Genomic DNA, 26,355 nt, shown 5'->3' on the forward strand with positions numbered 1-26,355 from the left:
AGGCTATTATAAAAACACTTCAAGGCTGAGGAATGGCTCCATCACCTCCTGTAAGTGGGTAAAAAATTAAAAAAGAAGGATCATGTATGTCTGTCCTTGTATTGCTGCATCTGTAAACACTGCTAGTGGACATTCCAGCCGTGACCTGAATGTGTCGTGACTGCTCAAACCCAGACTGCACATGCATTAGGGGCAGTGGACACTGCTTTCAGCCACTTAACTCCTGACTCTGTATGATGCACCTTGCATACTCTGCGTAACCAAACGAAGAAGAATAAGGAAGAATATCACTGTGCTTCAAATTGCAGCACCAAGTCCAGTATTTCTAAAAAAAAAAAAAAGCACTTTTGATGCATTATCATGCTTATACACATGCTAAATAACAAAATACAGGCCCTCTGACAAACTGTAAAGGGAAGCTTCCACTTTCAACCACAAGCTAATGTGTGCAAGCCAACTAATTAATTAAAGGACAGCCATGGTGGCTACTGCAGAATGATGGATGAGCCAACACATACAGGATGGTGTAATTTTCCTGTGAATGATTGATGATTGATTGAGAACAATGGAGTTAAATCCACATTCTATGTAAAGATATTCATTGTACAAATGAGATAGCCACAGTGTCTGTCCTCACAAACCATACAGCTGATAACATAAAGCATATGCTAACACACAATGATAAAACTGATGTCCAAGTGCAATTCTTAATTATGTGAGTGATGAAGAGACACTATAAAGGAGCCACGCATCTTGATCAAGATCTCAGATTCCCTTATACCTATACTTCTCTATCACCACAGTAATGGTTGGTAGGCATCAATCGTGGTCACATATTCACTATATGCTGGTACTATCACTAGTGATAGCACACATGTAGACAGCACAGTTATATCAACATATAAGCACAAATACTTGATCCCCCTTGATCTATACAGAATTTAACTATAAAATGACAGACAATTATCTAAATTACATACTGTATATATAAATTGAAAAAAGGGTGGTTTTCAGATCAAGACTGTCCCTCATTCTAAGCTGAAGCACAATGGTTATTTGCAGGAACAATACTGTTGTCCTGTCCACAATACTGCCACCTTAGTTAGTTGGACCTTTTCTGTGTGTGTGCTTCTTTAGATATATGTATGGAGGCTCCTTGTTTTCTGCAACTGTTGTTACTATTCAAATTGTTATTACATTGTTACAAGTATAGCATAGTGTAGTCATTGTGCTAGTGAAGTATATTACAACTGTTTGATAAGCTTACCTACACACAAGAATCCCATTACCCAACTCTCTGAAAGAGGCTTATAATTGCTTTCAGACTGACTCATGTCTAAAGGAACGTAGGAGTGTAAGGTTGAACAAACTGGGTAAATAAGCATTGTCACAAATTTTCTCTCAGCTATAAATACTAATTAATCAGCTAATCAACCACCAGCTGCATTTGTTGTTACTGGTTAATTTGGGCTAGGAGAATAAATAAATAAACTAAACATGTTTATCATGTAGAGGGCAGGAGGGAAAAGCAGCATGGAGATCAATACAGTGAAAAAGTTCCTGTGGTGAAGAAAAGAAAGTGAGTGTTTATTCTCAGCAACAGTGTTTTTTGTACCTGTTGCACCACAGAGGTGTTTGAATTGTGTTTTTGTGTGTCATGTGTAATGAACCTATGTGGTGTGAGATTGGCAGCTTGTCCAGTACAGGCTTTGCTTTCAGAACTTTTTTTAATACTAAAGACACACACACACACAGATACATGCCTTTCCTGTGCTAAATAAAATGAGAGACAGATACCTGCACTAAGTAAGTATAAAAAAATAATGTGTTTTATTTAGCATAATTCAGCTTGCATTGTGCCTTAACACCCAATTTATATGGAAATGAGACAATATTTGTTTAACTGTGTTTTACATAGATATGTGGTCCAAATCTGTTCAGTGTCATAAAGTAATACATTTGCAGATTTGATAGACAAAGACCCATGACCTGTCTGGGTCATAATGATTGCAAATATAACGTTACAGTACAGATTCCAGTAAAATGCTTCACTAAGATGTGTACTCTTTTTTAATCATTTCCTTCTCCTCTTACTGGGAGGATGAAGGACAAACAGTTGCTAAATACCTCTATTACTGACAGATTCCACTGGCACAGAGAAATGATGTCCCCACAGGTCACCTAATGCCATGCGAAGCATAATTTGGTCATTGGGCCATACCTGGCATACCCATAATAAAGATACAGTATTGTCACAAAACCCCTTCCTTGGCCTCAGGCAGAGAGACCTTCTGAGGATTTTGCCCATGTAGAAATGGGCCAGTGAGTGTAAAGAAGGTCAGTCAGTATAATAGTCTATTGTCCAACAGAGCTATGGTCACAATAGGAAGTTTTTTTTTTTTTTTTTTTTAACATTCCACCCAGTTTTCAGTGAAAAAGACCCTACTGATAACATCAGTGTAAATTATTTGTTAATTGCTATTTGTATGAATTAATTATGTATAATTATCATCATCTCAGATAATAAAAGACTGTCTTGACACAATGGTCTAAATATTGACATTCAGAGAAAGAAACACTGGGATGATAGTGAGCCATAATGCTGAGTGTCAGGCTATTATTCTACATTTGGTGCAGCATAAGCTGTTGTATCAGTTTAACAACCACCCACATACAGAACAAACACAGGAATGGACAACCTTGTCCATGTCTTTTAAGTCTTTTTCTCTTTCCTGCTCATTTAAAATAATCAAGATCAAATATAAACATGGGTAGCCTTCATATCGAGCAAAACAATATATTTCCACTCAGGGAAAAAAAAATGAATTGCCACCTGTAAATCAATAAGTATCTCAAACCACTCAGCCTCAGGAAAGTAAGCGAGCTACCACGCAAGGTGGGAAAAATTAGTGGTTCAGCATTTTTGCCAGGGATACTTTGACATGTGGACAGGTGGAGCTGGGGATCAAACTGTCGACCCTGTGATTAGTGGGCAACCCTGTCTACTTCCTGAGTCACTTGCTTGATTTCCATCTAAGAGGAGTGAAAAATTTAACCCGCTTTCAAGAAAATCTGCGAAACAAATTCCATCCACTGCTGTTAAGTGAATACTAGGAATTGGTTTCACCAAGACAGCTGCAGGCACTAATTCTCCAGTCAAGTGCCATTAAACTGTTGCAGAAGAGGAGGGCGCAATAAGATTACGTAATTAAAAGAGCGCCAGCCCTAAAGGGAAAAACAATGTAGAAAACATGCTAGAAACACAACATTTATGTTTGTTTCTGTATTAATTTAAGGAATGTTACAGTCTTCTCATTGCTCCATTTTGTCAAATTATGCTTTTATTGAAACACAAACTTTTTCACCTCAGCCAAGTGCAAAAACTGTTTTGAAATATTTCAATATTTTTTCCCCCAAAAATTTTCTGTGTTTCCACTCAGGGTTTTTGAAAATAGATATAAAACAATACATGTCACTAACAGTCCCACTCTTAGAAACAAAGGTATTAAAATGATGGTATTTTGCCTTTGTTGCATTTTGGTGGGTATGTAAAAGAGGTGCCTGGCTAGAATCGCGCAACACATATTTTAACATGAATTACATCAATCACTGTGCCTGTGCAAGTGACTTATTTTCTAAAAGTGGAAAGCAAACTGTTCTCTTAACTGCATTGTAAATGTAGAGCTACACTGGAAAAGAGAAGCGAGAGAAAGATTTTAAAGGGGAGCAAGGAAGAAACAGAGAGATGAGGGAGGAGAAAGCAAGCACTAGAGTGTTTGAGTCTTTGAGTGTTTGTATTTTAGTGAAGAGAGTGAAGGGATAGGAGGGGAGATTGGATAGAGGCAAGATTCTGGCTCTCAGTCTGACAACACATTGTCAGGTTTACAGTAATTCTGATATTTTAGGGTAATTAAGACATAAGGGATTTGGTTTGGAAGAAAACTGTTTTCCATGCACAAAGGCTTGCCCACACTTCTTCAGGCTATCTCCTCATGAAGGGTTGTCCATGGTTCACAGTAGTCTCTATGAGTGGGCAGTGACCTCTCTTAGGGTGACCGGCCGCTAAACTAGTATGTACACGACGTAAGTGTCTTTGAGATGAGACACAGAAAGACCAACAGAGCTTCCAGGCAACTGGGATATGTTTAATATCACCACCATTTTGTTTTTGTTTTAAGTAACAGCAAATCAGTCTAAGTCAAACTGGTAACATACTCTGTCTTCCTCTACCCCCCCATGCAACATTTCCTCTTCTGTCCCTCCCTGTCTCCCTCTCTGAGTATACTGGATGATAAACCCCCCAAATCCCACCCCTGCTGATTGAATCCAGAGAATGATAACCTTCCCGTCAGCAAGGTAGGACTCTCCCTAGAGCTCTCAGTATGTGTGTTAGTGTGTTGTTGAAGGCAGGCCAAGTCTTGCAATACGAATATATGGCCTCTAATTAGTACTCTTTGCTCCGCAAACATGCCTATAATCCACCCAAAGGAAAATCATTATGTAATTCTGTGAACTACCAGACAAACTACAAGGTCTCTCTGTATATGTATGTTCTCTTCTACATCCGTCTAATTTAATTACACTAGGGGAAATCTGGTGGCAGCGATGAATTGAAGAGATTACAAAAGCTTTAGTACAAGCAAATGTCCATTTCTGTTTGTATAAAGCACTTATCTATGTCGCTTGCAGGCATGCACACAGATTAATGCAGATGCACACATGCATACATATTGCTATGTGTTATGTGTGCAAAGGGATTGTATGCTTACTGTTCAATTCACTGATGTATGAATGACCATGTGCATGTTGTAAATGAATGGGTGTCAAATCTGATCTTGCCCTAACATCATTAGCAGATAGTTTCACACACACACACACACATACAGACACACAATAATGTGCAGCATGTAAACTAAGACTCTAAGAGCCACACCTGCTTGCCACATGGGGGAATCTTTAAAATATAGATCAGAAGCCTGAATTTCTGACAGGCATTTACAAATCTTTTGAAGGAAGGTTTAAAAGGGACCCCCTTTGAACTGCTTCATTTTTTAATTAAAGGCCAACACGCCCAAGACAAAATTCAAATAATAAATTCTCTGTCAAGCAGAGAGGCATACCACCTCGCTGATGTGCTTTCAAAGGCCAGCATAACAAGACAAACTTTTCTTGTCTATTTGCCATTACAAGCTGGGTACACAAGTAAACAACTGCTTATATTTGATAAAATTCCTTTGTGAGTTTAACAATATATACTGTAGGTAACCATGCGCCTTGGAAAGTCACGCCAAACCATGTTGTCTTGCAGAGCATAAATAATACTCTCTGTGCAGAGACGTGTGCTCATGTGTAATGCATTGAAAGTGGCAAAAGCAGCACCGACACACCATCTCATTATCTGACAGAAACATAATCCTACCTTGTCGGACATCTCTGGGCGCTATGGCGATCGCATCATTGGAATGCAGCTCAGTCACACAGCAGTCATCAGGAACCAGCGAACCATTGCTGAAACTGTGGGGTGTCTCTGGGAGCAACGGAATAGGTGGTGCCATGATGTTGTGGTTTGGACAGATACATCCTGTCTGGGTCATCCCACAACCATCTCCATCAGAAACCTCCTGATCCCCATTGTGTCCTGTGCGTAAACACTCCTCAAACCATCGGCAAAGCACGCCGCAGGTAAACTGACTGGAGTTCTCATTGTTAATGAGTAACACCTCTACCAGTCTGAGCTCCAGCAATTCCTTGGTTACCTGAGGCTCATCAGCAGCTGGATGTCTTGTTAGACATAGTTGGACAAAGTTCTTATCAAACTGTAGGAAGGAGTAAGGTCCATCTGAGTTGGATTGCCTGCCACAGAGATCAATGACTTCCTGATCCCTGGCAGCGACCGACTGTAAATGAAGGGGACAGCTTTGATTGGCCTGGTGGTGGTCAAGAGAGAGGAGCATGGGGGAGTGTGTCCGGCAAATGATTGGGTGACGGGTGAAGCGGAGGTAGAGGGAGTACTTGGTGGGGTCGGGATTTTCCAGGGACCAGGAACAGCCCGGCACCCTGGAAGGAAAGAGCTCCCTTAGGGAGAAAGACCCATAGAGCACCCCAGCTACAAGGCTGGAGCATGGTGAGGAGATGGGTGAAGGGGCCCCCTCTGCCCCGGTGCTGGGGATGCCATCGGCAGCCCCATAGGCAGCCTCAGCCAGGGCAGAGAGAGGAGCTAGAGTGAGGGCAGACACGGCAGCCAGGGCCCCGACCACGGCCAGGAGAGAGGACAGCACAGACAGACACACCCCACCAGCAGTGTTCATCCTATGACATTCGTCCTGCAGGGGGAAAGAGAAAAGAAGGTGGGGGGAGAGGAAGGTGTACATTAGAACCATCAGGGAATATCTTCAAAAGCAGCTCAAAAAATCAACATGACATGGACAAAAGAACCTGTAAAGGCAACACGTATTACAGCACAATACATGTACAAGTCTAGATCAAAGAATCAAGTCTGGTCTGAAACATTTCTGGACAGATTTCTGCCTCGCCTCAGAGTATAACATAACCAACTTTATAGTAGAAGTTTCTCTTCAACCTCACACACACACATGCACTGTCAAAAACACAAACACATCCCTGCTGGGCTGGATTAAAAGGGTTGATGACTTGGCTGTTGAGACACGGGGCTTGCTCTACCCTTTCCTGCTGATATGTGTACACAGACACACATGCGCATGCACACAAATGCACACAAATGCACACAATGCACACACACAAACATACACACACGCCTTCGCCTGCTGAGCAGCTCCCCCAAGGCTCTGGCAAACTATTACCATCACCGACACAGTGAGGGTCCACCAGCAGCCTGATTTTGACTCATACAATACACACACACACACAAAATGCTGAAAAAAAACATATAGCATATATAGTGTTTTAGTATTTTGCTTGAAACTACTTCAATACCCACTACATTTCTGTACGCCCAGTGTGTTTGCTCCATCACCTGAGACTTTCAAGTGGCTCTGCATAAACGCAGTTTGAGGAGGATGTGTGGGAGATGGGAAATGTTTGCACCACTTTACTCGTAACCTTATAGCATGATACCCAGACAAGTTTCTCTAAAACATCACTATGCTCTGAAGTTCAACAAATGCCTCCCTGCAACACATAAACTCATAAAATGAGAAACATTTAGCAAAACTACTGCACACTACAACAAAACAAGAAGGCAATGGATGCAAATGAAAAAGAAAAGATCTGCACACCTTAATCCATTAAATACATAATTCATTATTTATGTTAATATTATGCTTTCTGTCATAACACCTTTGTTAGAGAACAGCATCAGAAATATACAACATCTGGGAATGGGAATGGAGTGCTATGATTTCATGTAATGTGATATGATGAGAAAGACAAGACACACAGCTGAAGATGTCAGCAGTTCATGAATGCTGCTCATGGACATCATTGATTGCTTTTCCACTTTAAGGTGCACAAAGTGTGCTTCTTCACAGGAAAAAAAAACTCTATCAATACTGTGCAGTAACAGTGCACATGTTATCTATACTGTAGGTATCACTGTAGCCTGTTGTAGCTTGTGTTTTTTATTTGCTGGTGCACATTTTCTTACAGGATTTAAACTGAAATGAACGCTCAAAATGCATGACTTATATTAAAAAACACTTTAAAAGCACCATAATCAGGTAAAACAGAACAGTGACACCAGTAGTTAACTAGCTAATTATAAGTGACCTATACTGGCTGCACTATTTGTTTCTATTTGGTTTAACCTTTTAAGAGAGAGACAGAAATATCTTACACACAGTAAAGAAAAATAGCCTTTTATCATTTTCATTATGCGACTACCAAGCTAGCAATGCAGGTAACCATTGATGAATAGTGTGACTACTCAGTTAGCATTTTCTTGTTCTTCCCATTGTGTTGACTTGACGTGACTGTGAATGTGGTATAAAATGTGTACACAATAATCCTAACTAATGAGCATTAGCAGTGACTGCTATTTTACCATTAGTTCCCTTGCTAAATCAGTATAGCAGCTAGTTAGCTAAAATTTTGTAAACAACATAACGTTCTCACACTAAAATACTTCCTTGGAGCACTAAAGCAGACATACACAGCTTTTTTTATATGTGGTTTAACATTTTTAAGGAATTTGTTTCTGGTAAAACAAAGCGATGTTGGCTACTTTTTCATTTGCAACTGCATACAGACTAGCATTAGCGGTGGCTGGTATTTTAGCATTAGTTCTCTTGCTAAATTAATGTACCAGCTAGTTAGCTAAAAATACGAACATTTTCTGTTAAATTATCCAAAATTTGAAAACAAATATAACAGAAAATTCACTTCTATCCTAATAATACAGCTAAACTCACCTGCACCTAGCTTCACCACACCAATTTCTACTTCTTTCTCCTTGTCAATTTGGTCTCCCTGGTGGCTCCAACCAAGGTTACCAAACATGTGACACGACTGCAGAAAGCCTTTGTATGAAATGTGTGTGCCTTTAGAGAAAGTACTTGACTTTCCTAAGGCCTAGGTTAATGAAGCACAGCAGTAGCCTGCACTTCACTGGATTTAGTAAGTCTGTTGAGGCTCTCCAGTGTTGGACACATAGTCCACAGGGTCTAGAGAAGAGGCTAGAAACTGTACTTACTTCACCATGTCAAGAGGTGACCTCACAGGCTCTTAGGCTTATAGGAGGGAGCTGTTAATGAGTGCCAAGGGGAGGAGGAGATGTTGGTGAGAGCAGGACAGTAGAACTGCTGCAATTATATGATTATGATTCACAAAGAGTACAAAAGTGAATTCACCTTTTCTTTTTTATTTATTTTTTAGCACTCTGAGTTGTTTGTAGAGCAAAACTACCTGGTAGAAAATAGATACATGCGCGCATAGTATGTATGCACTTAAACACAGAAAATACTGTGTATTACTGAACCATTAGGCCACAGCAGACCACATGGCTGGCATTGTGTCTTTCACCCATTAGGCAGTGTTTACTTTAGGAGGAGCTGGTAGTAGTGTGAGACAAGTAACCATGGCAACACCCTATCTCCTGACCTGGAAAGGCATTTTTTTTAAGTTAGTTTGTCTTTGCCATCCTCTTTTGTCATAGTTTGGACTGGGTTTTCCTGCACAAGATTCTCACCTGAATTTTTTCACACATAACGTACGACATAAAGGCTCTTTAAACAGCGCTGTCTCCTGCTGAGGTGACACTTTGACAAATGCATGGCACAGTTGGGCTGTGGGGGAGGAAGGCTAATGTAGCATGTTGTGAAATATGCTCAAGGACATCATGCTGTCTGACATATGATGGGGGTTATAGACTCTGCCACCTGAACACGCTCACATACTTTCAAACAAATATAGCATAAGACAACATCCATATACAGACTGCACCGCAGCCAGTGACATATATCCCGCTAACAATGTGTCACTGAACTGTTAAATCCAGAAATTCAGGGGGAATATAATGTAATTTTCTATACGGCAAATAAAATTTCTGGTTTCCCACTGGAACTGAGAAGAACTGGGAGATATATTGACGGCATGCCAATGCTTTAAGAACAAATATAATGTTTAGTATTTTTTCACCTTATTGTACAAAGGATAAAACTATCTTGTCACAGAATTATCAAAAGTAAAGACAGATAGCATTATAGGCCAAACCAAGCATAGGTAAAACCTTACGCACATGTTACGCATGAAAAGAAGTCAAAAGCGTAAAGCAAATTGTTTTTGGGACAATGAACAATGAATATTCATAGACCAGCAGTCTGTGCGAGAGTAGGCCCTAAAGTGCTGTCTTCATGAGGCCATTCTGTCCCACTTCAATCTAAAACAGCACTTTACTGTGGGCATCCATAAATATTCATTAGCTTTGATGTCTTCCTTCCCCCTTCCACCTTGACATTAATGTTATCACCAAGGATGGCAAAATATGTATATCCCTCACTCCCTGTCTCTCTTTCCGCCCCCTCTCCTCTCGGCTTCCCTCTTCATGCTTTAATGCAGTGAAGTGACAATATGACTCATCTGATATTTGTCCTCACTGTGAAACAGTGCATGCAAAACAGAGCAGTGCTGGGACACTATACTTTTAAAATAGCACAGCAGCACTGAAAGTATCACCGTCCCCAGATAAGAGATTATTTAACTAAATATTCATGATAAATTTCAAGTTTTGATATCTACTCAAAGATTGTGCCTCGTGTCTTAAAACTTTGCTACAAGACAAAACATAGATTTTAAGGCAAATTCCTCTTGCTAGAAAACTTTTTTAAAAATCGACTTTCTTCTGCTCTACATTCATTCAGCATTCAAATAGACTCTGGGAAAAAAGAATGTTTATATCTATTTCGTCTACTGAGTGGGACCCTGTACTTTCTCCCTGATGGTACAAGCAAATGGGAGCTATCACCAATTATATTATTCTCCATGTGCCTGTCTCCAGGAGCCCCACAATCTTGGTACAGAGGCTTAAACAGCTTCAATTCTAGCTGCACTGAATTGCCACTGAAACATGCTGTGAAACCACAAAGAGACACACTGGGAGTGACGGAATTATAAAATACCCACAGACTATGTCGAAGGATCTCATTCTTGAGAGAAAGTAAATGCACTGTTGGACTCATACTGCTGATATTCAAGGTGTGCAGTCTAGACTGGAGTTGAGTCTACATTAACCATCTGATACTTGTGTGTAACTTGTTTATTATGATCATAATTTATCCCCCAATGGAAGATTCCTGCGATAAACCAAAAGTCATTTCCTCTGTTTGCTTTGTGTTGGCAATTACAGAGTTCTAATCACTCCAGTCGATAAGGGTAGAAAACCTCCTCTTTGCTACAAATTGGTCTTTCAAACTAAGAAAATTAAAACTTAGAAACAGAAAATATCAAACAACCACTTAACAGAAGAAAATGCCATTAAAGGAAAATAATATCAGTATATAAAACCATCAGAAGTCAGCCTTGTGCTACTCAGACTTTTTCCCACCAAACATGTGTATATGCAATAAATACATTGTGCCTGAGGTTCTCATTGGCGAAGCCTCAAACCTCAACCATTTTAGCTTGGGCAGTGAGTTTACATGATAAGCTGCTTATCAGACTCTACAATATACAGCAGACATCTCTGCCTGCCAATTACGCTCAATAAAAACACAGGCACAATAAACACAGTACTCATTGCATGTTGTAAAAGGTTTATCTAGTCCTAGGCCACGTCCAGAGCCCCTTGTCCAGCATTAGTGGGCCTCCTCATTCATCTCACTGTGTTGGCACAGTCAGAGTCCTGATTCAGAGTGATATTGCAAAAAGAAAAGTCCAAAAGTTAACCTGGCTGGGGGCCTAGAGGTTAAAGGTGCTAACCATGAACCACAGCTTTGCTCTCTTCCTCATTTCCTGCTTGCTCTCTACAACATACTTTCTATTAGGGCAGCTGTAGCTCTGCACATAGTGTGGGTCATCCATTAATCACAAGGTTGTTGGTGTGTGGTGTTTTGTTTGTTTGTTTGTTTGTTTGTTTGTTTGTCTGTCTATTTTTTTATGCAGTGATATACCCAGTTAGCATTTATTTTTTTCTGGCCATCTTGTAGAGTAGTGCGGGCCCACTGGTCATTTGGCTGCACAAAATGCCAGCAGCAAAGAGAACAGAAACAAGCACTGTGTATATTGAATGAAAATGTGTGAGATGCTCCTTTACCAAGAGTGCTCACTATTTAAAAATGGACATTACTCTTTAAGGCAAGCTCCAAAAGACTCTTCCTATGAATAGATGTTCATGCGCTGAACCAAAAGTATCTTCCAGTAAACTTTCTTGTTCTGGTGGAATAATAGAGTGAAATAGCTTGTGGGTACCAGACTTAACAATATCCCTGGGCAGGGTGCCTCTGTTTTGGGAAATGCATTCCGAGAGAGATTCGATATAGAATCATGACACGCCTTTTTATCTCCCTCTCCCTCCCTTTTTCTTTCTCTGCCTCCATCCCCCGTCTCTCATTCTTAGCACAGACATCTAAGTGCACTGTGGCAGAGAATGGTATTGCCTAATTTATTGATGCAGAGTATTTCTCTTATTTGCAGCCCTCAGCGGAGATCAGTATGTGGCTGTTATATGAGCTCACTCGCACACACTAACTAATCCACGTGCATTCAGGCATAGGCACACATGCCACAACTGTTTGGATTTTAACTCATTATCAAAAATTCAAGACTGTATCCTGATACCTAGTGTTTACAGTTTCTCTCTACTGCTGATTAACAAGTCTCTGTCTTTCTGCCTTCCGGCTTTAAATCCCCAATTCTGCCCCTTTGCGTCTTTGGCTTTCTCCCCCTTAGCCTTCCTCAAAGTTAAACTTAATTTATTTACACATATCTTCTCTAGTCCACTTCTGCTCTATTTTAAGTATTTTATCTAGATGAGATTATCTGGTTGTTATCCGTTGTGAAGAACCAACATTTTTCCACTGATTTATCCTAGGATGACATTTTAGAAGTCAGTATTCTGTTTGTCCTTTTATCAAGCTCACTCCAGCACACCATCAAGTTAGAGCTTTTCACTTTGCCTTATCAGTTATTCACAAATGGCATGCAAGCTGAGAGGATCTCATGCTGCGAAAAGAGACAGCAATACTAAATCCCCTCCATCGCAGCAAAGGGCATTTTGTCTTCTGGCTAAGGCATACTCTACATGTTAGCTTGACATGTGACATGTGCTGATTGACGAACTTGGTATCAATCATATGCATGCGATGAAACAGAGTAGTAGAATTAATTATGCAAATTTAATGCTGGCAAAGCAGTGGATCAACAGATGATATACATGGGCATTAGAGAAAAATAAACCACTGTATAACACTTTTCAAGAAGTGTGATAGCAGCTTTTGGTCTATCAGTGGAGCTAGGACGACAGTAAGTCAGAAAGCTACCAATCAGCCTCATAATACAGAGAGAGAGTAGCATCAGCAGCATCAGTAGCCACAAAGGATCTGACTACAACGCAAACACAGTAGACATTATCATTTGAACACCTGGATGGTGCTGTTCTCTTTCATACTTACTTTCTCTTGTGTAAAAATGTACTACAGTATGTGAAGACAGAAGAGTGGGGGAAAGTCTTTGACTCTGAATAATTTCTCAGATTTCAAATATAGATTTTTGTGTATCATTAGTAATAAGTTGTCAAAACAGAAGAGGCCAGAACCCAACCACAGGAGCATGGTGCAGCACCTGGACAATGTACATTTTGAATTATTCTGCATTTTATTTTCCAGGAGAGTGAGCCTATGGGAGCCATTTTTAATAACATAATAGTTAGCTGTGCAAAATGAAAGTGAAATATTTTCATATACCATCACCAGAAAGACTTGTGTTAGCAGAGTGGAGCACTGACCTGCAGTAAAAACAATAGGAAATAAGCTGGCCAACTAGCACCCACCACACCACATTACAAAGCTCCAGCCAGCTCTGATCAGGCAAAGAAAATCAGCCCATAGTTTCTAATATTAGCAGAGACAGTGTTGTCCACTGCTGGAGACAGCACAGAGGAACACTCTGCTGCCCCCCTCACTCCAGAACACACAGACCAACTTCTGTTTGACAAATAAATTTAAGCCAGTGATTGTTGGCCAGTAAATTACACATTCATTCCATTCTTCATATAGACTGAGGACTGCAAAATGCTTTGAAATGATTGAAACTGAATTGCAGTTTCTAAAATAAACAAAGCTGCATACTCACGCAAGTAATTGGTTTAATGGAGTAAGAACCTAAAGATATAGCATCCCCCCTTTTTAATTTACTGAATCAAAAATTTGTTTTGAATTGTTTGAAAAGGATTCTATTTGAAATATATGTTTACATTATCAAAAATTACCACCCCTTTTACTGCTCTCTTAACAAACGTGTACAATAGGCTGTATAGATGGTTTCACATGCGAAACCTCCATTCTCTGAGGACAGTTAAACACCACTCTTGTAAATCTAAGTGAAATTCTAAGAGTTTCAGAAAAGGCAGGTTAAAGGTATCACAACCTACAAGGAAGAAATTACTACACTTCATGAGTTAACTCTTGGAATGCATTTAACATGAAAAATGGTTGATGATGCCTCTCTATATACAGTATGTGTACCAAACGTTCTTTTCTTCATTTAACTGCTGGGTTAAGGACAACATAGCAAGAGATGACAAGGTTAACCAGCAGAGTAATGCAATGAAAGGCAGGCATGAAGGAAAGAGGCCTTCAAGAAAGTTCAATGTGGAGGAGGCAGAGAGAGTAAGTGAGAGAGTAAGTGTTATTCTTTACGGTGTCAGTGGAGCTTGACTTCTGATGATAAGTAACTTCTTAACTGCAATTTCCAGACGAGATAACATAACATCTGTAATCAGTGGCAAAACAGAAACAGACAGCATGAGCTATGAATATGAACACTGATTAAACAGCACAGAAATGACCACCACTGCTGCCAGCGCCATCAGGAAGCTATTTTGTGGGGGATTATAAAACCCAGTAGCGACTGTTAGCTTCAGCATCAGCTCTGTATTTTACTGTGCTGTTTCTGTCATTATCCATACTAAATAAACAAACAGAAGAAACGACAGTGCCATTAGTAATGTGATATTGTGGTAAAAAAAAAAAATGATTGACATGTCACCTCACAGCACTCTAAGAAAATTACAGCTCATTTATCAGCCTCCACAGTGATATGTTTACACAGAGAGCAAAAGGATTTTTCAATATACACAATGGGAAAATATTTAAGCTAATTATTAGATGGTCTCATAGCCTTTAAAAACAATTTGCTGGCATATAACGTTTATTCAATACGTTCCAAACCCTGTATTTCAATATTGATCTGTGTTGCATTCACAGGGAGATATTGATAATGAGGCCCATTAATTTCACATGAATGAATAAACGATTGTTGGAGATGAGGATAAGCAAATGGATAAAGTGGAAAGAGGCTTGCACGGTGACACTGTGTTAAATGTTATCTTTTTTCCCTTCTGTTTTGTGCAAAATAGAACAAAGGATCATTTGCAATGTGTCCCATGTGAATGTGTTGTTTTTATAAATGTTGTTTTTATAAATGTTCACCAAAAGGCCCACTAAAAGGCCTGTGATGAATTGGATGTACGGTGCTGCATTTCTGAAAGTCCCAGTGAAGGACTTAGTGAGAGAGAATGTTTTTAAGTATTTTTTTTTTTCTGGAGATAAAAAAAGGAAATAAGCAAACAAAACATGAAAGGGAAGATATGGTTTTTGCCCTATTAAAGTAAGTTTACACCTTAGCTCATCAATCCCACGCAAACAGAATAATGGAACAAAGATTGTACTCTTATGACGTGGAGCTGTTTCTACAGCACAGGAATACCTGTGTCAGGAGCTGAATTCAGTTGTCAAACACCTCTACCTCATTTTTAACTCATTATCCTCACACACAGAGTTTAAAGTAGGCTGCACGGTCAAACTGTACTAACTAATATTTAGACAACTAGGTTAAGTTAGCAACACAGGTCTAACTCATGCTTACAGTTGTGGGGGTCAGGGAGCTGACTGGCGAATATGACTGTAACCCTGATCTCTCGATGGGCCGTGTTCCCCCATCACTCAGCTGCGGGTAATAAATGTGCTGCAGTTTCTTTTGGAATCATCTTCTTGGATCAACAGCAACAAAACAAAACAATAAAGCATCTCAGTTCACTCTCCTGGGGTCCACAACTCTACACCTGTTACTGTTACACTCCCAACAAACAATGGCAGTCTAAAGACAATATATAACAATACAGTGGGATCATTCCAACTAAAATGTACAATTTGTCACAGTGTGTGCACAGTAACATGAGTTAGTAAGGTAAATTCAGGTAATTAAAAAAAACTGCCTGCATTACCTATAGTAAGGTTACATGACAGACAGATAAATGGTTACTCAGACACCTCTTATACTATTTTCAGAGACAGTATCATGCTGTGCATCACTAATATCTGTGTATTAATTCACATTTAACTGTACCACTAATTAGTAGCCAGGAGTAAGGCAGCCATCTTCCTGTTGTGGCCCAACTAATAATGCATTCAAATACAAATTTTTGTTTGTCTTAATTTGTGCTAATTAACTGACAGAATGTATTCACAGGACAGAGATTTGCAGATGCAGAGGCATGTGTCAGGCCTGACCTTGCAAACCCCAACACACCCACTACGGCATCTTCACACCCTTAACCTTGTTGTCATGGTGGGGAGGAGAGAAAAAAAACTAAATGTCACCATCTGTTGAGTGTTTGGACAGGATCTGATGTGACAAACATGTGCGCACAGTTATATTCCATTGAACTGAAAGCAGAGCAGACCATACCTTTGTGCTCAAAACACACTGGCATGTGTATACATGTATACATCTGCATAAATCTGTGTACATGTGTGTGTGTGTGTGTGTGTGTTTGTGAGGTGGCGGTGGTGGGGGGTGTCCAATAAGGGGCTGGAAAAGGCCTTGTAGTATTGTGGTTGGCCTGGAGGGAATATGAGTTTCATTGTGAAATAGAGAATCACAGACTGAAGAAGAGGGTGATCGGCTATCCTCTGCAGCATATCCCTGCCAACACTTCAGCTTACACCAGCTTTTTTCTTTCTCCTCAAGATACCACAGATGTACAGTATGGAAGGAGGGCAGAGACAGAGAAAAAACTGGGCGAGGGAGGCAGAGACACAGAGAGAATACTTAGATGGAAACTTGTTTCAAATCTGAGTATTCTTCTGTGAGTTGTGTTACATAAAGTTTGAAAAGCTTAATGTAAAAGGGGGAAGAAAAAAATGGTTGTGGAAGTGGAAATCAGACTCATTCAACCGAAAAGTTTGCTGCTGAAGCTGAAATCCATTTGTCACATAAATAATGATGATGTGAAATTATTGGCCTGGAAAATACTTTCACCTCATTAAAAAATATGACCATTAATTGTTGACAGGATTTGCTGAAAAAAAAAATGAAATAGTTAAAAAAAAATTACCAACCATTTTCTAAAGAAACTTTTCATGTTTCTCATAGATGCAGTTTGCTTATTTTTAACTTTTTCTGAGACATTCAGTAAACTTCTCTACTCTTCTCAGATGTAACTGCATCTGTAATGACAACCTTTGAATATTTTTAGATTTGCATAAACATATGCTCTTTATTTCAGGTACAGTAACTCCAGCATGCACACTGACCAAAGAGCACATACATGCAAAAATGTCACCCAAATGTGATTCTTGTTTCTCCTATGACAGCATTAAGGGGAAATCTTGAAAACAAATGATTCACTTACAAGGCAATATACAAGCAGTGATCGATCACCCCCTCACCAGTGTAAACAGGCCCAACTCCACATAATAAGCCTGGTTTCCCCAGCCGCAAACCTGATCTTGAATTTGTTTTGGGACTAAAATACTGAAGAATACCGTTACGTCATTTCACATGAAAAGCTAAGTCATCTGAATGGGATCTTGGGGGCATTAGAGAAGCTTTTAAGTTCCAAAACTCATTGATTGAGCAGGGAGCAGGCTGCATGGAGAGACATTCATTAAAGAAAGACAATATGCCACACAAAGCAATAGTGTACTTAATGTAATTGTGGCCCCGGGATGAGGGATAAAAAAAAAAAAACAGCCAAAGCAAAAATTTATAGTCTGTGTCACCAGAAATGTTCCAGCTAAAGGGAAAATGGAGTGAAAAGGGCAAGATTATGTATGTCTGAGTCACATCCCACGCATTTGTTTGACAGGCTATGTAGGCTGCACAAGACCATATGTATTTTTCAGTGTGTGTTCCTGTGTACGCACATGCATGGAGGTGTGTGAGCTGATGGGAAAACCATCCATCAGACAGGCATTTTTGCTCAAAATATTGGTGAATATAAAGGCCACGCGCTTATGCTAACGCGCACTACTATGTTTTAACTGTGCGCACTGTGTGTTGTAAATCCCAACCGCAGAGTGAGGGCAGTGTTTCAGACAACTACATTCACGTGCCACAACACACACATACATGCTCGCCGGCTCGAGAACATCGGAGAATATTTTAAAATGGGTATATCCTCTGTCTGCCTGCATGGTTAAATTACATGAATATATGAATAATAAGGAGAAAACCAATGCTCACACAACACGAGATATAAACATGGATCGTGATTTGCTCAGCTTTGACAGCTTTTTCATTCGTAGTATGTGGCTGAAGTGGTGGAATAAATAGTTTGTGTTGAGACTAATAAGAAACCCATTAAATACAACTAATTCATTCTGATGAGCGGTTCAAAACCATTCAAAACACTGAATATGATTCTTAACTATCCAGCAAAGAAACAGTCAAACTTTGTTCATGTCTTCCTTTGTGTGAATGTATATTGTGTGTGTGGCTGCTGTTATCTCCCCATCTTTTCTCTTTATGTAACATCTATTCCCTCTCTAGCTACACTAGAGTAGATCAGGCTCTCCCTCTCTCTTTGAAGTCTTTCCAGGCAGGGTATTTATTTCATTATCTCCCCTCTCTCTCTATTTCCTCTCCTTGTTTTTCAGGCTTGGTATCAAGGGGAAGACAGGGGGAGTTGAGGCAGGGAAAGCTGACGCTGCAGGTGCAGGCCTACAACTCTTGAGTGTTTGTTTGCTTTAGTGTGTTGTTCACATCTTTATGGAGACAGTATGTCCTCACAAGGGTGGAATGATAGGGAGGATACATTGGAGACTCTCTTTATGTAAAAAAAAAAAGTCAGCAAGGCAGCTTATTAGGACCTACACTTACATTTTATTGTCAGGCGACCTCTAGTGGCCGTAGTAATTATGACGGGAGCAAAGGGCAAATTCAGGTAATGTAGTATATTGAGTAAGAAAGTAAGGAGGAGGTGGGTTGAATGGGAGTTGACAAAACTAAGACTTTGACATGGTAGACCACTGTTCATTTCGCATGTGAAACCGAGTCAGTGTTGTATCTTTTATTCTTGACAGTTCCTCAACCCAAACGTGTTTTTTTTTTATTGTAACCATGACAACAAAGATCCTCTAACCTCAAACAGACTTGTATTTTAACCCAAACTACAATCTTTTCTGAAACCTATCCAAGAAGTTTTTGTGCCTAAACGTAACAAAACGGTGCCATTCCACAACCTTAACCGTGTGTTGTGTATGACTGTTACTATGACAACGAAGGTCCAATAGTTATTTCTTCTATAAAAGACTTTCTTCTTGTGGGGATTCAGGATTTTAATTGTTTATTTTCAAGTGAAACACACCACACATACACCCGTGCGTCTCAGTCACAGTCTCAGTCATACTGGTAGGTTGTGGGAGATATCGAATCAGCAGGTTCAACTACTGAGCATGCTCCATCATCAGATTATCCATCACGTCAGCAAGAAATACACAGAGACCTTGAAGGGAACATCAAATTTACCCTGAACCTCCATGTATATGTGTGGAGTATGTGTGTGTGTGTTTGTCTGTGCCCTCTCTCCCTGTCTCTGTTTGACATGTGTCACACCACAGCTAAGGGTTCAGGGGTTAAGGTTGATTGTGTCCACTGTGAAGGTGAACCACAGAGAGGACCTGACCTTCAACACACAGCTATTGACCAAGTTCAAGCTGTGTCTGGATGATGTAGGATTGCAGTTTTACTTCAGTGTCTGGTAAATGCAGACCACCTCAGGCATTTTACTCTTTTAAATTCGTGGTAGGCACAATTCTAAATAGTATCAAAATTTTAACTGTTGGACTGAGCATCTATTTAGAGTTTAGAAAATATCTAAACACATCAGCGCTGGTTACAGCACTACATCCAAATAAATAATGACCTTTAATTTATACAGATTTGTCACATCAATTTTTCTACTTAAATGGCGCTACAATTTAATTGCATGCTCATAGGCTGAAATACATGATCAGTATTCCAACGAGGACCATGTAGATCGGAGTGAGTGAGTGAGTGAGTGAGTGGGCGATCACGCACACTGCACACTAATCACTGATCACCGATTGGGCTTTAAAGGCAGCATCGTGAGCAGTTTTTGAGAAAGCAGAGGAAATACAGTACGAGAGATAGTTTGTGTATGTAGCTCCTTCGCAGTTGATTTAAAACACATAAATGCTTGATGACACAAAAAGTAGAAAACCGTGACCACAAAAGTAAATTAAGGAGGTGTGTGAGCAACACTAAAAAGTACAAGACTGGCTATTAAGAGTAAAATGTCATGGTAAATGTTCAGTCACAGTTGTGTTTAATTGGTATTTAATGTTATTGTCTTGAAAAAGGTGTTTTTTAAAGTAAAACCAGTGAACCCTGCTTTCAATCGTGAGTGTGTAATGGAGAGTAGCTTTGCTGTTTTGCTTGGAAAATGGAAAAAAGCTCTACAGTTTTTTAGCAGCTTAATATGTGCCATTTTATACCACAAACACATGCTCCATTGGACACTACCCACAAAACACTCCTCCACACTGTGATTTAGCAAAACACTAAAGCCACAGTTATTAGGCAGAAACATAACAGTGGGCCCTCAGCATCACCAGCTACATCATGACTTTCAAATCAGTGCTAACAAGTCTGCAGAGCTTTTGAGAGCTCATGTGTTGCGCTGCCACAGAATCACAAAGGTGTGTACCAATGAATATGAGAATAACGCAAGTAACATAATATACAGTACAACGGTGTTGGCATAATCCCATACTAGATGAAGGGTTCCTCTAAAACAGAGTGTGCCAAATATAATTATGAACAAATACGGATAAACGGCCAATGTTCTTGTTAAAGAAATACAAATATCCAAACTGGAAGTTTAATATTTAATTTAGTTCTTTTTTCCAAACATTTCCAGTATTGTCAGGCATACCCTTCATTCAAAAGAAATAAGCAAATAAAGCACAGTAACATTATATATGAGGTGACTTTTGAAGCATGTATGATAGTTGTAATGCTATTATATAAGCCACTTTATATTACCGTGAATTTATTCCGAGCTCTACTTTATTGTAGATACAATGGTACAACTCATTCTGACAAATTTTACTGCCAACCACTGAGAAATATTGTACAACTGTAAGGTGTGAACTGACACATGGATTTTGGAGAATAAAAGTATGACTTTGCCAGAATGGCTGAATTGCAGACGATTACAGCACTTCTGGAAAACACTATTTCTTGTGGGAGGATGTCCTAGAAAAAAAGCTTTAATTTTAGTCACCTCACCGCTTGCTGGTACTGTAAATAAAACTGCTGTGTTTGATTGGCCGTAACATTACAGATATGAGTGGAGGAGCTGTCATGCTGGTCTAAAGGAGTTACTCAAATGAAGTCAGATCAAGACAAGTACTTTTGGGTGTACCAGTACACCCAGAGTTTATTCCTCATCCTTAAGGTTTCAATTTTGAGCACAGCTGAGACTAAAACAGATCCTGTCAGAGTGATGTACAATTAAGGCCCATTAAAGTATAAGCAAATTTGACATATCATGGCTGTCAGGAGAAACCCTTGTTATTGCAATTTTGGTTTTCATGTCTTCACTTACTGAAAGATTCTGTGCTCCTCTGCAGGTTGAGGAAATAGCCGTTGGGTTTAAGACACCTTTTCAAAACTAATTAATTAAATGAAAGCCTTATTTCTTAGCTCCTGAAAAGCTGACATTTTTGGGTTATGTGGTTTTTACCCAACAAGAATGATAAGCAAAATCTCTCTGAAGAAAAAAATACTGCCGTTGATGAGTATGTCTAGAGCCATATATAGAATTTGGATTGGACTGCCATTTAGGCAATACAGTTGCAATTTGGCTCACGTCTTAGCAAAACTCTTGCACCCAGACTGCACTCAGTGTCTCTACTCAACCCTGTACATGCCATGCTGCATCCATCCACATCACCTTCACCAGCGCTGACTTTGTCCCTATCTCTCATTGTCACCCATCCAGCCCAACCTTTCCCCTCACCTCAACTTTTCCATGTTTTTACCTTCTTTCACCCCTGTTCATTGTCCTCTCAAAACCTGACAGCTGCCTTTTGAAAAGGTGGGGGGATCCCTCCCTCCCTCGTCTCCCTTCAGCTTTCCCTCTCGGGTAGGCTGAGTATACCTCTTCTTTATTTATCCAGACCTGTCTTTCACGGGGATATATTTTTTCGTCTGCTTCACTACTTCTCCTTGCCTTGTGCACTGACAGATATAGAGAGCAAGTGACGGAAAAGAGATGTAAGACTAAATAAACGAAAACTAAATGGTCAGTTTTGATAATGAAGATGACAAAAAAATGAATCACAGCACTGTGTAACTGGAAAGACAATAGGGAATGGGCAAGCACAGCAGACTAATATAAGCCAGACTGATGTCACACACACCTCCCCTCTTCACACACACTCACCACTCAATGACAACCTCTGAGCATGAAATCTGCTCTGACATTGTCTGGAGTCTGGCACCAGTGTCTTACTGACACTGTGGTGGTGGAGGTGTACGGATGGTCAGGTCGGAAAGCACAATCTCTGTTGGGAGAAGTAGGTGTGTGCTAACAGCAGATGGAAAGATGAAACATGTCACCTTTTGTCAAGGCTGACACCATTTGGTGTTTAGGCATGTGTGCATTAGTGTATACTGTATGTCCTCAAGTCATTTCAAAAAGGTGTAACCTCATAGCACAACAGTATGACATGAAAAGAAACAAATGGAAAGGCAAGAAAAACTGACACTGTGGTAAACAAGACTAGGTATTTACTTAGGCAGAGCAGTGCTTAAAGCTAAATGCTAAAATCAGCATGCAAACATGCTCACAATGGGAATGGTAACATATTGATGTTAAGCAGCTAAAATGTCCACTCTGTTTGCCATCTTAGTTTAGGATACTGGCATCCATACATCTTCTGGGAACCATAAATGTCAATAGCAAATTTGGTGCCGATCCATCTGGGAGATGAGATATTTCACTGAATAACTTAAACCCTGGGCTGCTATTGGCACTGCAGGAAAGGTTGAGGGATCACCAAAATCATTGGGATTCATCCTATGAGGACCATGAATTCTTGCCAAAATTTCATGGAAACACATTCATTAGTTACTGAGAAATTTCGGCCTGGACCAACCAACAGATTGACATTGCCATATGCAGAGTTAGAAAACTGATACTGTTGTATTAAAAGAGCAAGCAGAGGCTGGATAGAACAAACATAAAGGAGAGATATGATATGGAAACCGAAATATAGATGCAATATTTTCGAGCAGACAAAATGAAAGCAACAGAGAGTGTCTGAGTTGTGAGTCTGATGAATAGAAACATCAATAAGTATGGATGTTTGTTTTGAAGCAAAAAGGAAATTGCCCCTGCCAAACCACTTATGCTGCTGTTGGTGTTCAATCAAGCAAGGACTATTGAAATGCAAATGTTAATGACAGTGGCAGAGGACAATCATTCTCACACAGACAGAATCTGTGTCTGGATATTTGGACACAAAGAGACACAATAAATTTGGCTCACAAATTAAACTAAACAATCGCACTGTATCTGACATTGTATCCCAGTATGGATCAGTTTATCTCTAATATGTTCTGGATTGGCCCAAAAACTGTCCAAATAGTTGGTGATCTTGCTCTAGCATGAGAAAACAGAGTGCGAGCACAGGGGAGCCTATCCTCAAAGACATAACTTTTGGAAAACCTACATATTTTAAGCAAGGCTTGGGGTGTATTTTTTTTTCCCAACTCTTGAGACTGCCCACAGCCAGAGCTGAGTTCATGAAGAAGTCAGAGAGAAGTGTTGGTGTCAGTTAAGTCAATGATACAAAAAAAAAAGAAAAAAGAGAGAGTGCCTAAAGTAGCTACATCCAAGTCCTTGAAGTTAAATCAACACCTTCCAACACAATGAAGAACCAGTATCACTACAAGTCTATTTACCACTTGTGCGCGTCTTTATATGTCCTAACTGCAAATTACACATACTTAACATTACTGCCAAACATTTCCAAAAGCATAACATGCATTTTTTTTTTTACCATAAAACTGACTCTGTCAGTACACTATGTTAACATTCTTAAGATGCACATTTCACACTGAACATTACATTTTCTTTATTTCCATGTCTGAGAATTAGTAATAAAGTCGTGGCACACAAACTCCACTGTGGTAGAGAAGAAAAAGACGATTAAAAAAGCCTTGATGTATTGTAAAGGAACCAAACAGGAGCATGTATGGGCAAGGGAAAAAAAAGATAATGCGACAGCTTCATGCCTTAAAATGTTGGCTGTTCAGCATATGCCTCTCAAATCTCATATTTCTGCGAACACAAAAATGACAAAATATCTCTGCAATACACAAAAAATGAACAAATAAACAAACTTAACATGATGGATTAACTCAAGTTTCGGCAGGTTGATTTTCATACTGGTGAATAAATAAGACCTAATGGCAGTCTGAAAGGTAGAAAATCAATCTAAGTACTAATGGCATGCTTTAGAAAGTGGTGTACAGGCAAGAAAAGAGCCTATTTTTCCAATTATCAATGCAATAAATGTGTTTCCAAACCCTGTGATAGTGGAAATGTTTCTGTGTGATCTTCAAAGCTTTTCATTGCTTTTAAATTAGAAAAATACAACACTGTCTTCTTATCCCTGTGGTGAAAAAGACTTGTAGAGAGCGATACACAAAAAAATTGAAAATCACTTGCTTACATCTCCTAACATAAAGCTAACTGTCATTAACCTTCCAAATGACATGTTATGCTCAATACCAGCTGCTGTGCAATAAAATACGAATGCTTTTGTGGGAGAGATGCTGCTTGGGAGCCCACACCAAATACCTATTCTCAGTGTGATTTCCCCTTTCCAATTGACTGGAACATTTTGACATACTGTCTTCAATGTCAAAGGTATCACCTGAGCAAATATACAACAAATATACTCCTCAAGCTCTGAAAGCTTTCACTGAATGGTTTTTTTTTGTTTACAAGTGTATATGCATTTGGGATAATTTGGGATATTTTCAGCTAGACCTTAGCAACAATGAAGATCCAAAAAAAACACAACCACTGAAAAAATGGAGGGAAAGTGAAACAGAGAGATGGCGAAAGGTTGGGGGGAAAGAGAGGCTGATATAGATGTGGTCTGGCAGGGCGGATGGAAAGAGGAATAAAAATAAAATGTAGGAAGACAGGGCAGAAGGAGGGAGCAGCAGGAGAAAAAAAAAACAGGGGAGGGGGAGAAACCATGAGAGAGAGTGTGGTGTATTGAAGGACACAGGTCTGAGAGGTGGTAAGCAAGAGGAAAGATAGTGAGATGGAGAGAGGGAACAAGGGAGGGGATGAGAGGGAGAGAGGGTGGATTAAGTAGAGAGAGGGATGGATGTGGCCTGCTGTCTCTCCTTTAGGCCAGAACTTTATCTCCAGCTCCAGACTGGCAGCAGTGCGCCAGAGAGGCCCTGACGACCCGGCGTGATTCAGGAGCCAGGCAGAGCCCATAAACACACACCACTGATCGCAAGGAGCTGATAGCATGAATGCAAACGCACACATACACACCAAGTCATGCACACAGACACACAAGAAAAAACACAAATACTGTATTTATGTATCGTACAAACAGGACTTGGAAAAAAGTCCACAAACTAACGTAGTATATGCTGAACAAAAGATGAATGTGATTAAAAATAGCAGGAATGAAGGCAACTGAACACAAATATTAGCATGCCAAACTGCATGCTAATATTACTACACACACAAGTACACACTGAGAAATGTTTCACATTCTTCATGGCACTGCATTCTTGGCCGTGATGAAATTCTGAACGCAATTTTTGTCTTTACCTAAGGATGAAATGAAAATAAACTCAATAATAACTAAAATCCCACTGCCATCTGTTGATTTGATTTTAAACACTCATGGAAAAATAGCTTTGGTAACAGTAACTGGAACTGAACTTTTCAACAAACAGGATGAAAAGATTGAGAAGATTTTTTAAAAATAATTCTAATAATGCAATGGGATCTCACTTGTAAACCTGTGGAATAACCCCTGTAAAGGATTTAAGCTTTTGGCCATTTTTGTACATCTTTAGCCAAGACATGTGTTGGAGGATCAATGAAATGTATCCCAGATTTAAAAGACCCCAAGACATCATCAAAAAAGCCAAATAATCAACAACAATAATCCAAAGAACAAAAAAGGGAGTTCTGGATAGAATAAAACAATATGGCAGCTAAAACACACCAAAAAGTTGGTCAGTTCTGTTGATGGTGCTCTGGTGTCAGGATTTCAGTTTGTAGTGCCTGTAGACACTTTGCACACCTATATAAAACACAATGGACTTTACCTTTTTGCACTGTTTTCACCCCTGTATGCACCTCTGACC

General features: G+C 39.7%; 1 protein-coding gene across 5 annotated transcripts in view; it reads right to left on the minus strand.

Annotated features, from left to right (window-relative positions):
* adgrb2 (adhesion G protein-coupled receptor B2) overlaps window positions 1-26,355 on the minus strand; it is a 202,170-nt gene that overhangs the window by 132,664 nt on the left and 43,151 nt on the right. For all 5 annotated transcript variants that reach the window (XM_051065750.1, XM_051065748.1, XM_051065749.1 and 2 more), the window contains exon 2: window positions 5,420-6,323. In XM_051065750.1, coding sequence (XP_050921707.1) covers window positions 5,420-6,308 — 889 coding nt within the window. In that variant the 5' untranslated portion in view covers window positions 6,309-6,323. The remainder of the gene's footprint in view (window positions 1-5,419; window positions 6,324-26,355) is intronic.

This window comes from Lates calcarifer, linkage group LG3, assembly GCF_001640805.2.
Source record: "Lates calcarifer isolate ASB-BC8 linkage group LG3, TLL_Latcal_v3, whole genome shotgun sequence".
Classification (NCBI taxonomy): Eukaryota; Metazoa; Chordata; class Actinopteri; family Centropomidae; genus Lates; species Lates calcarifer.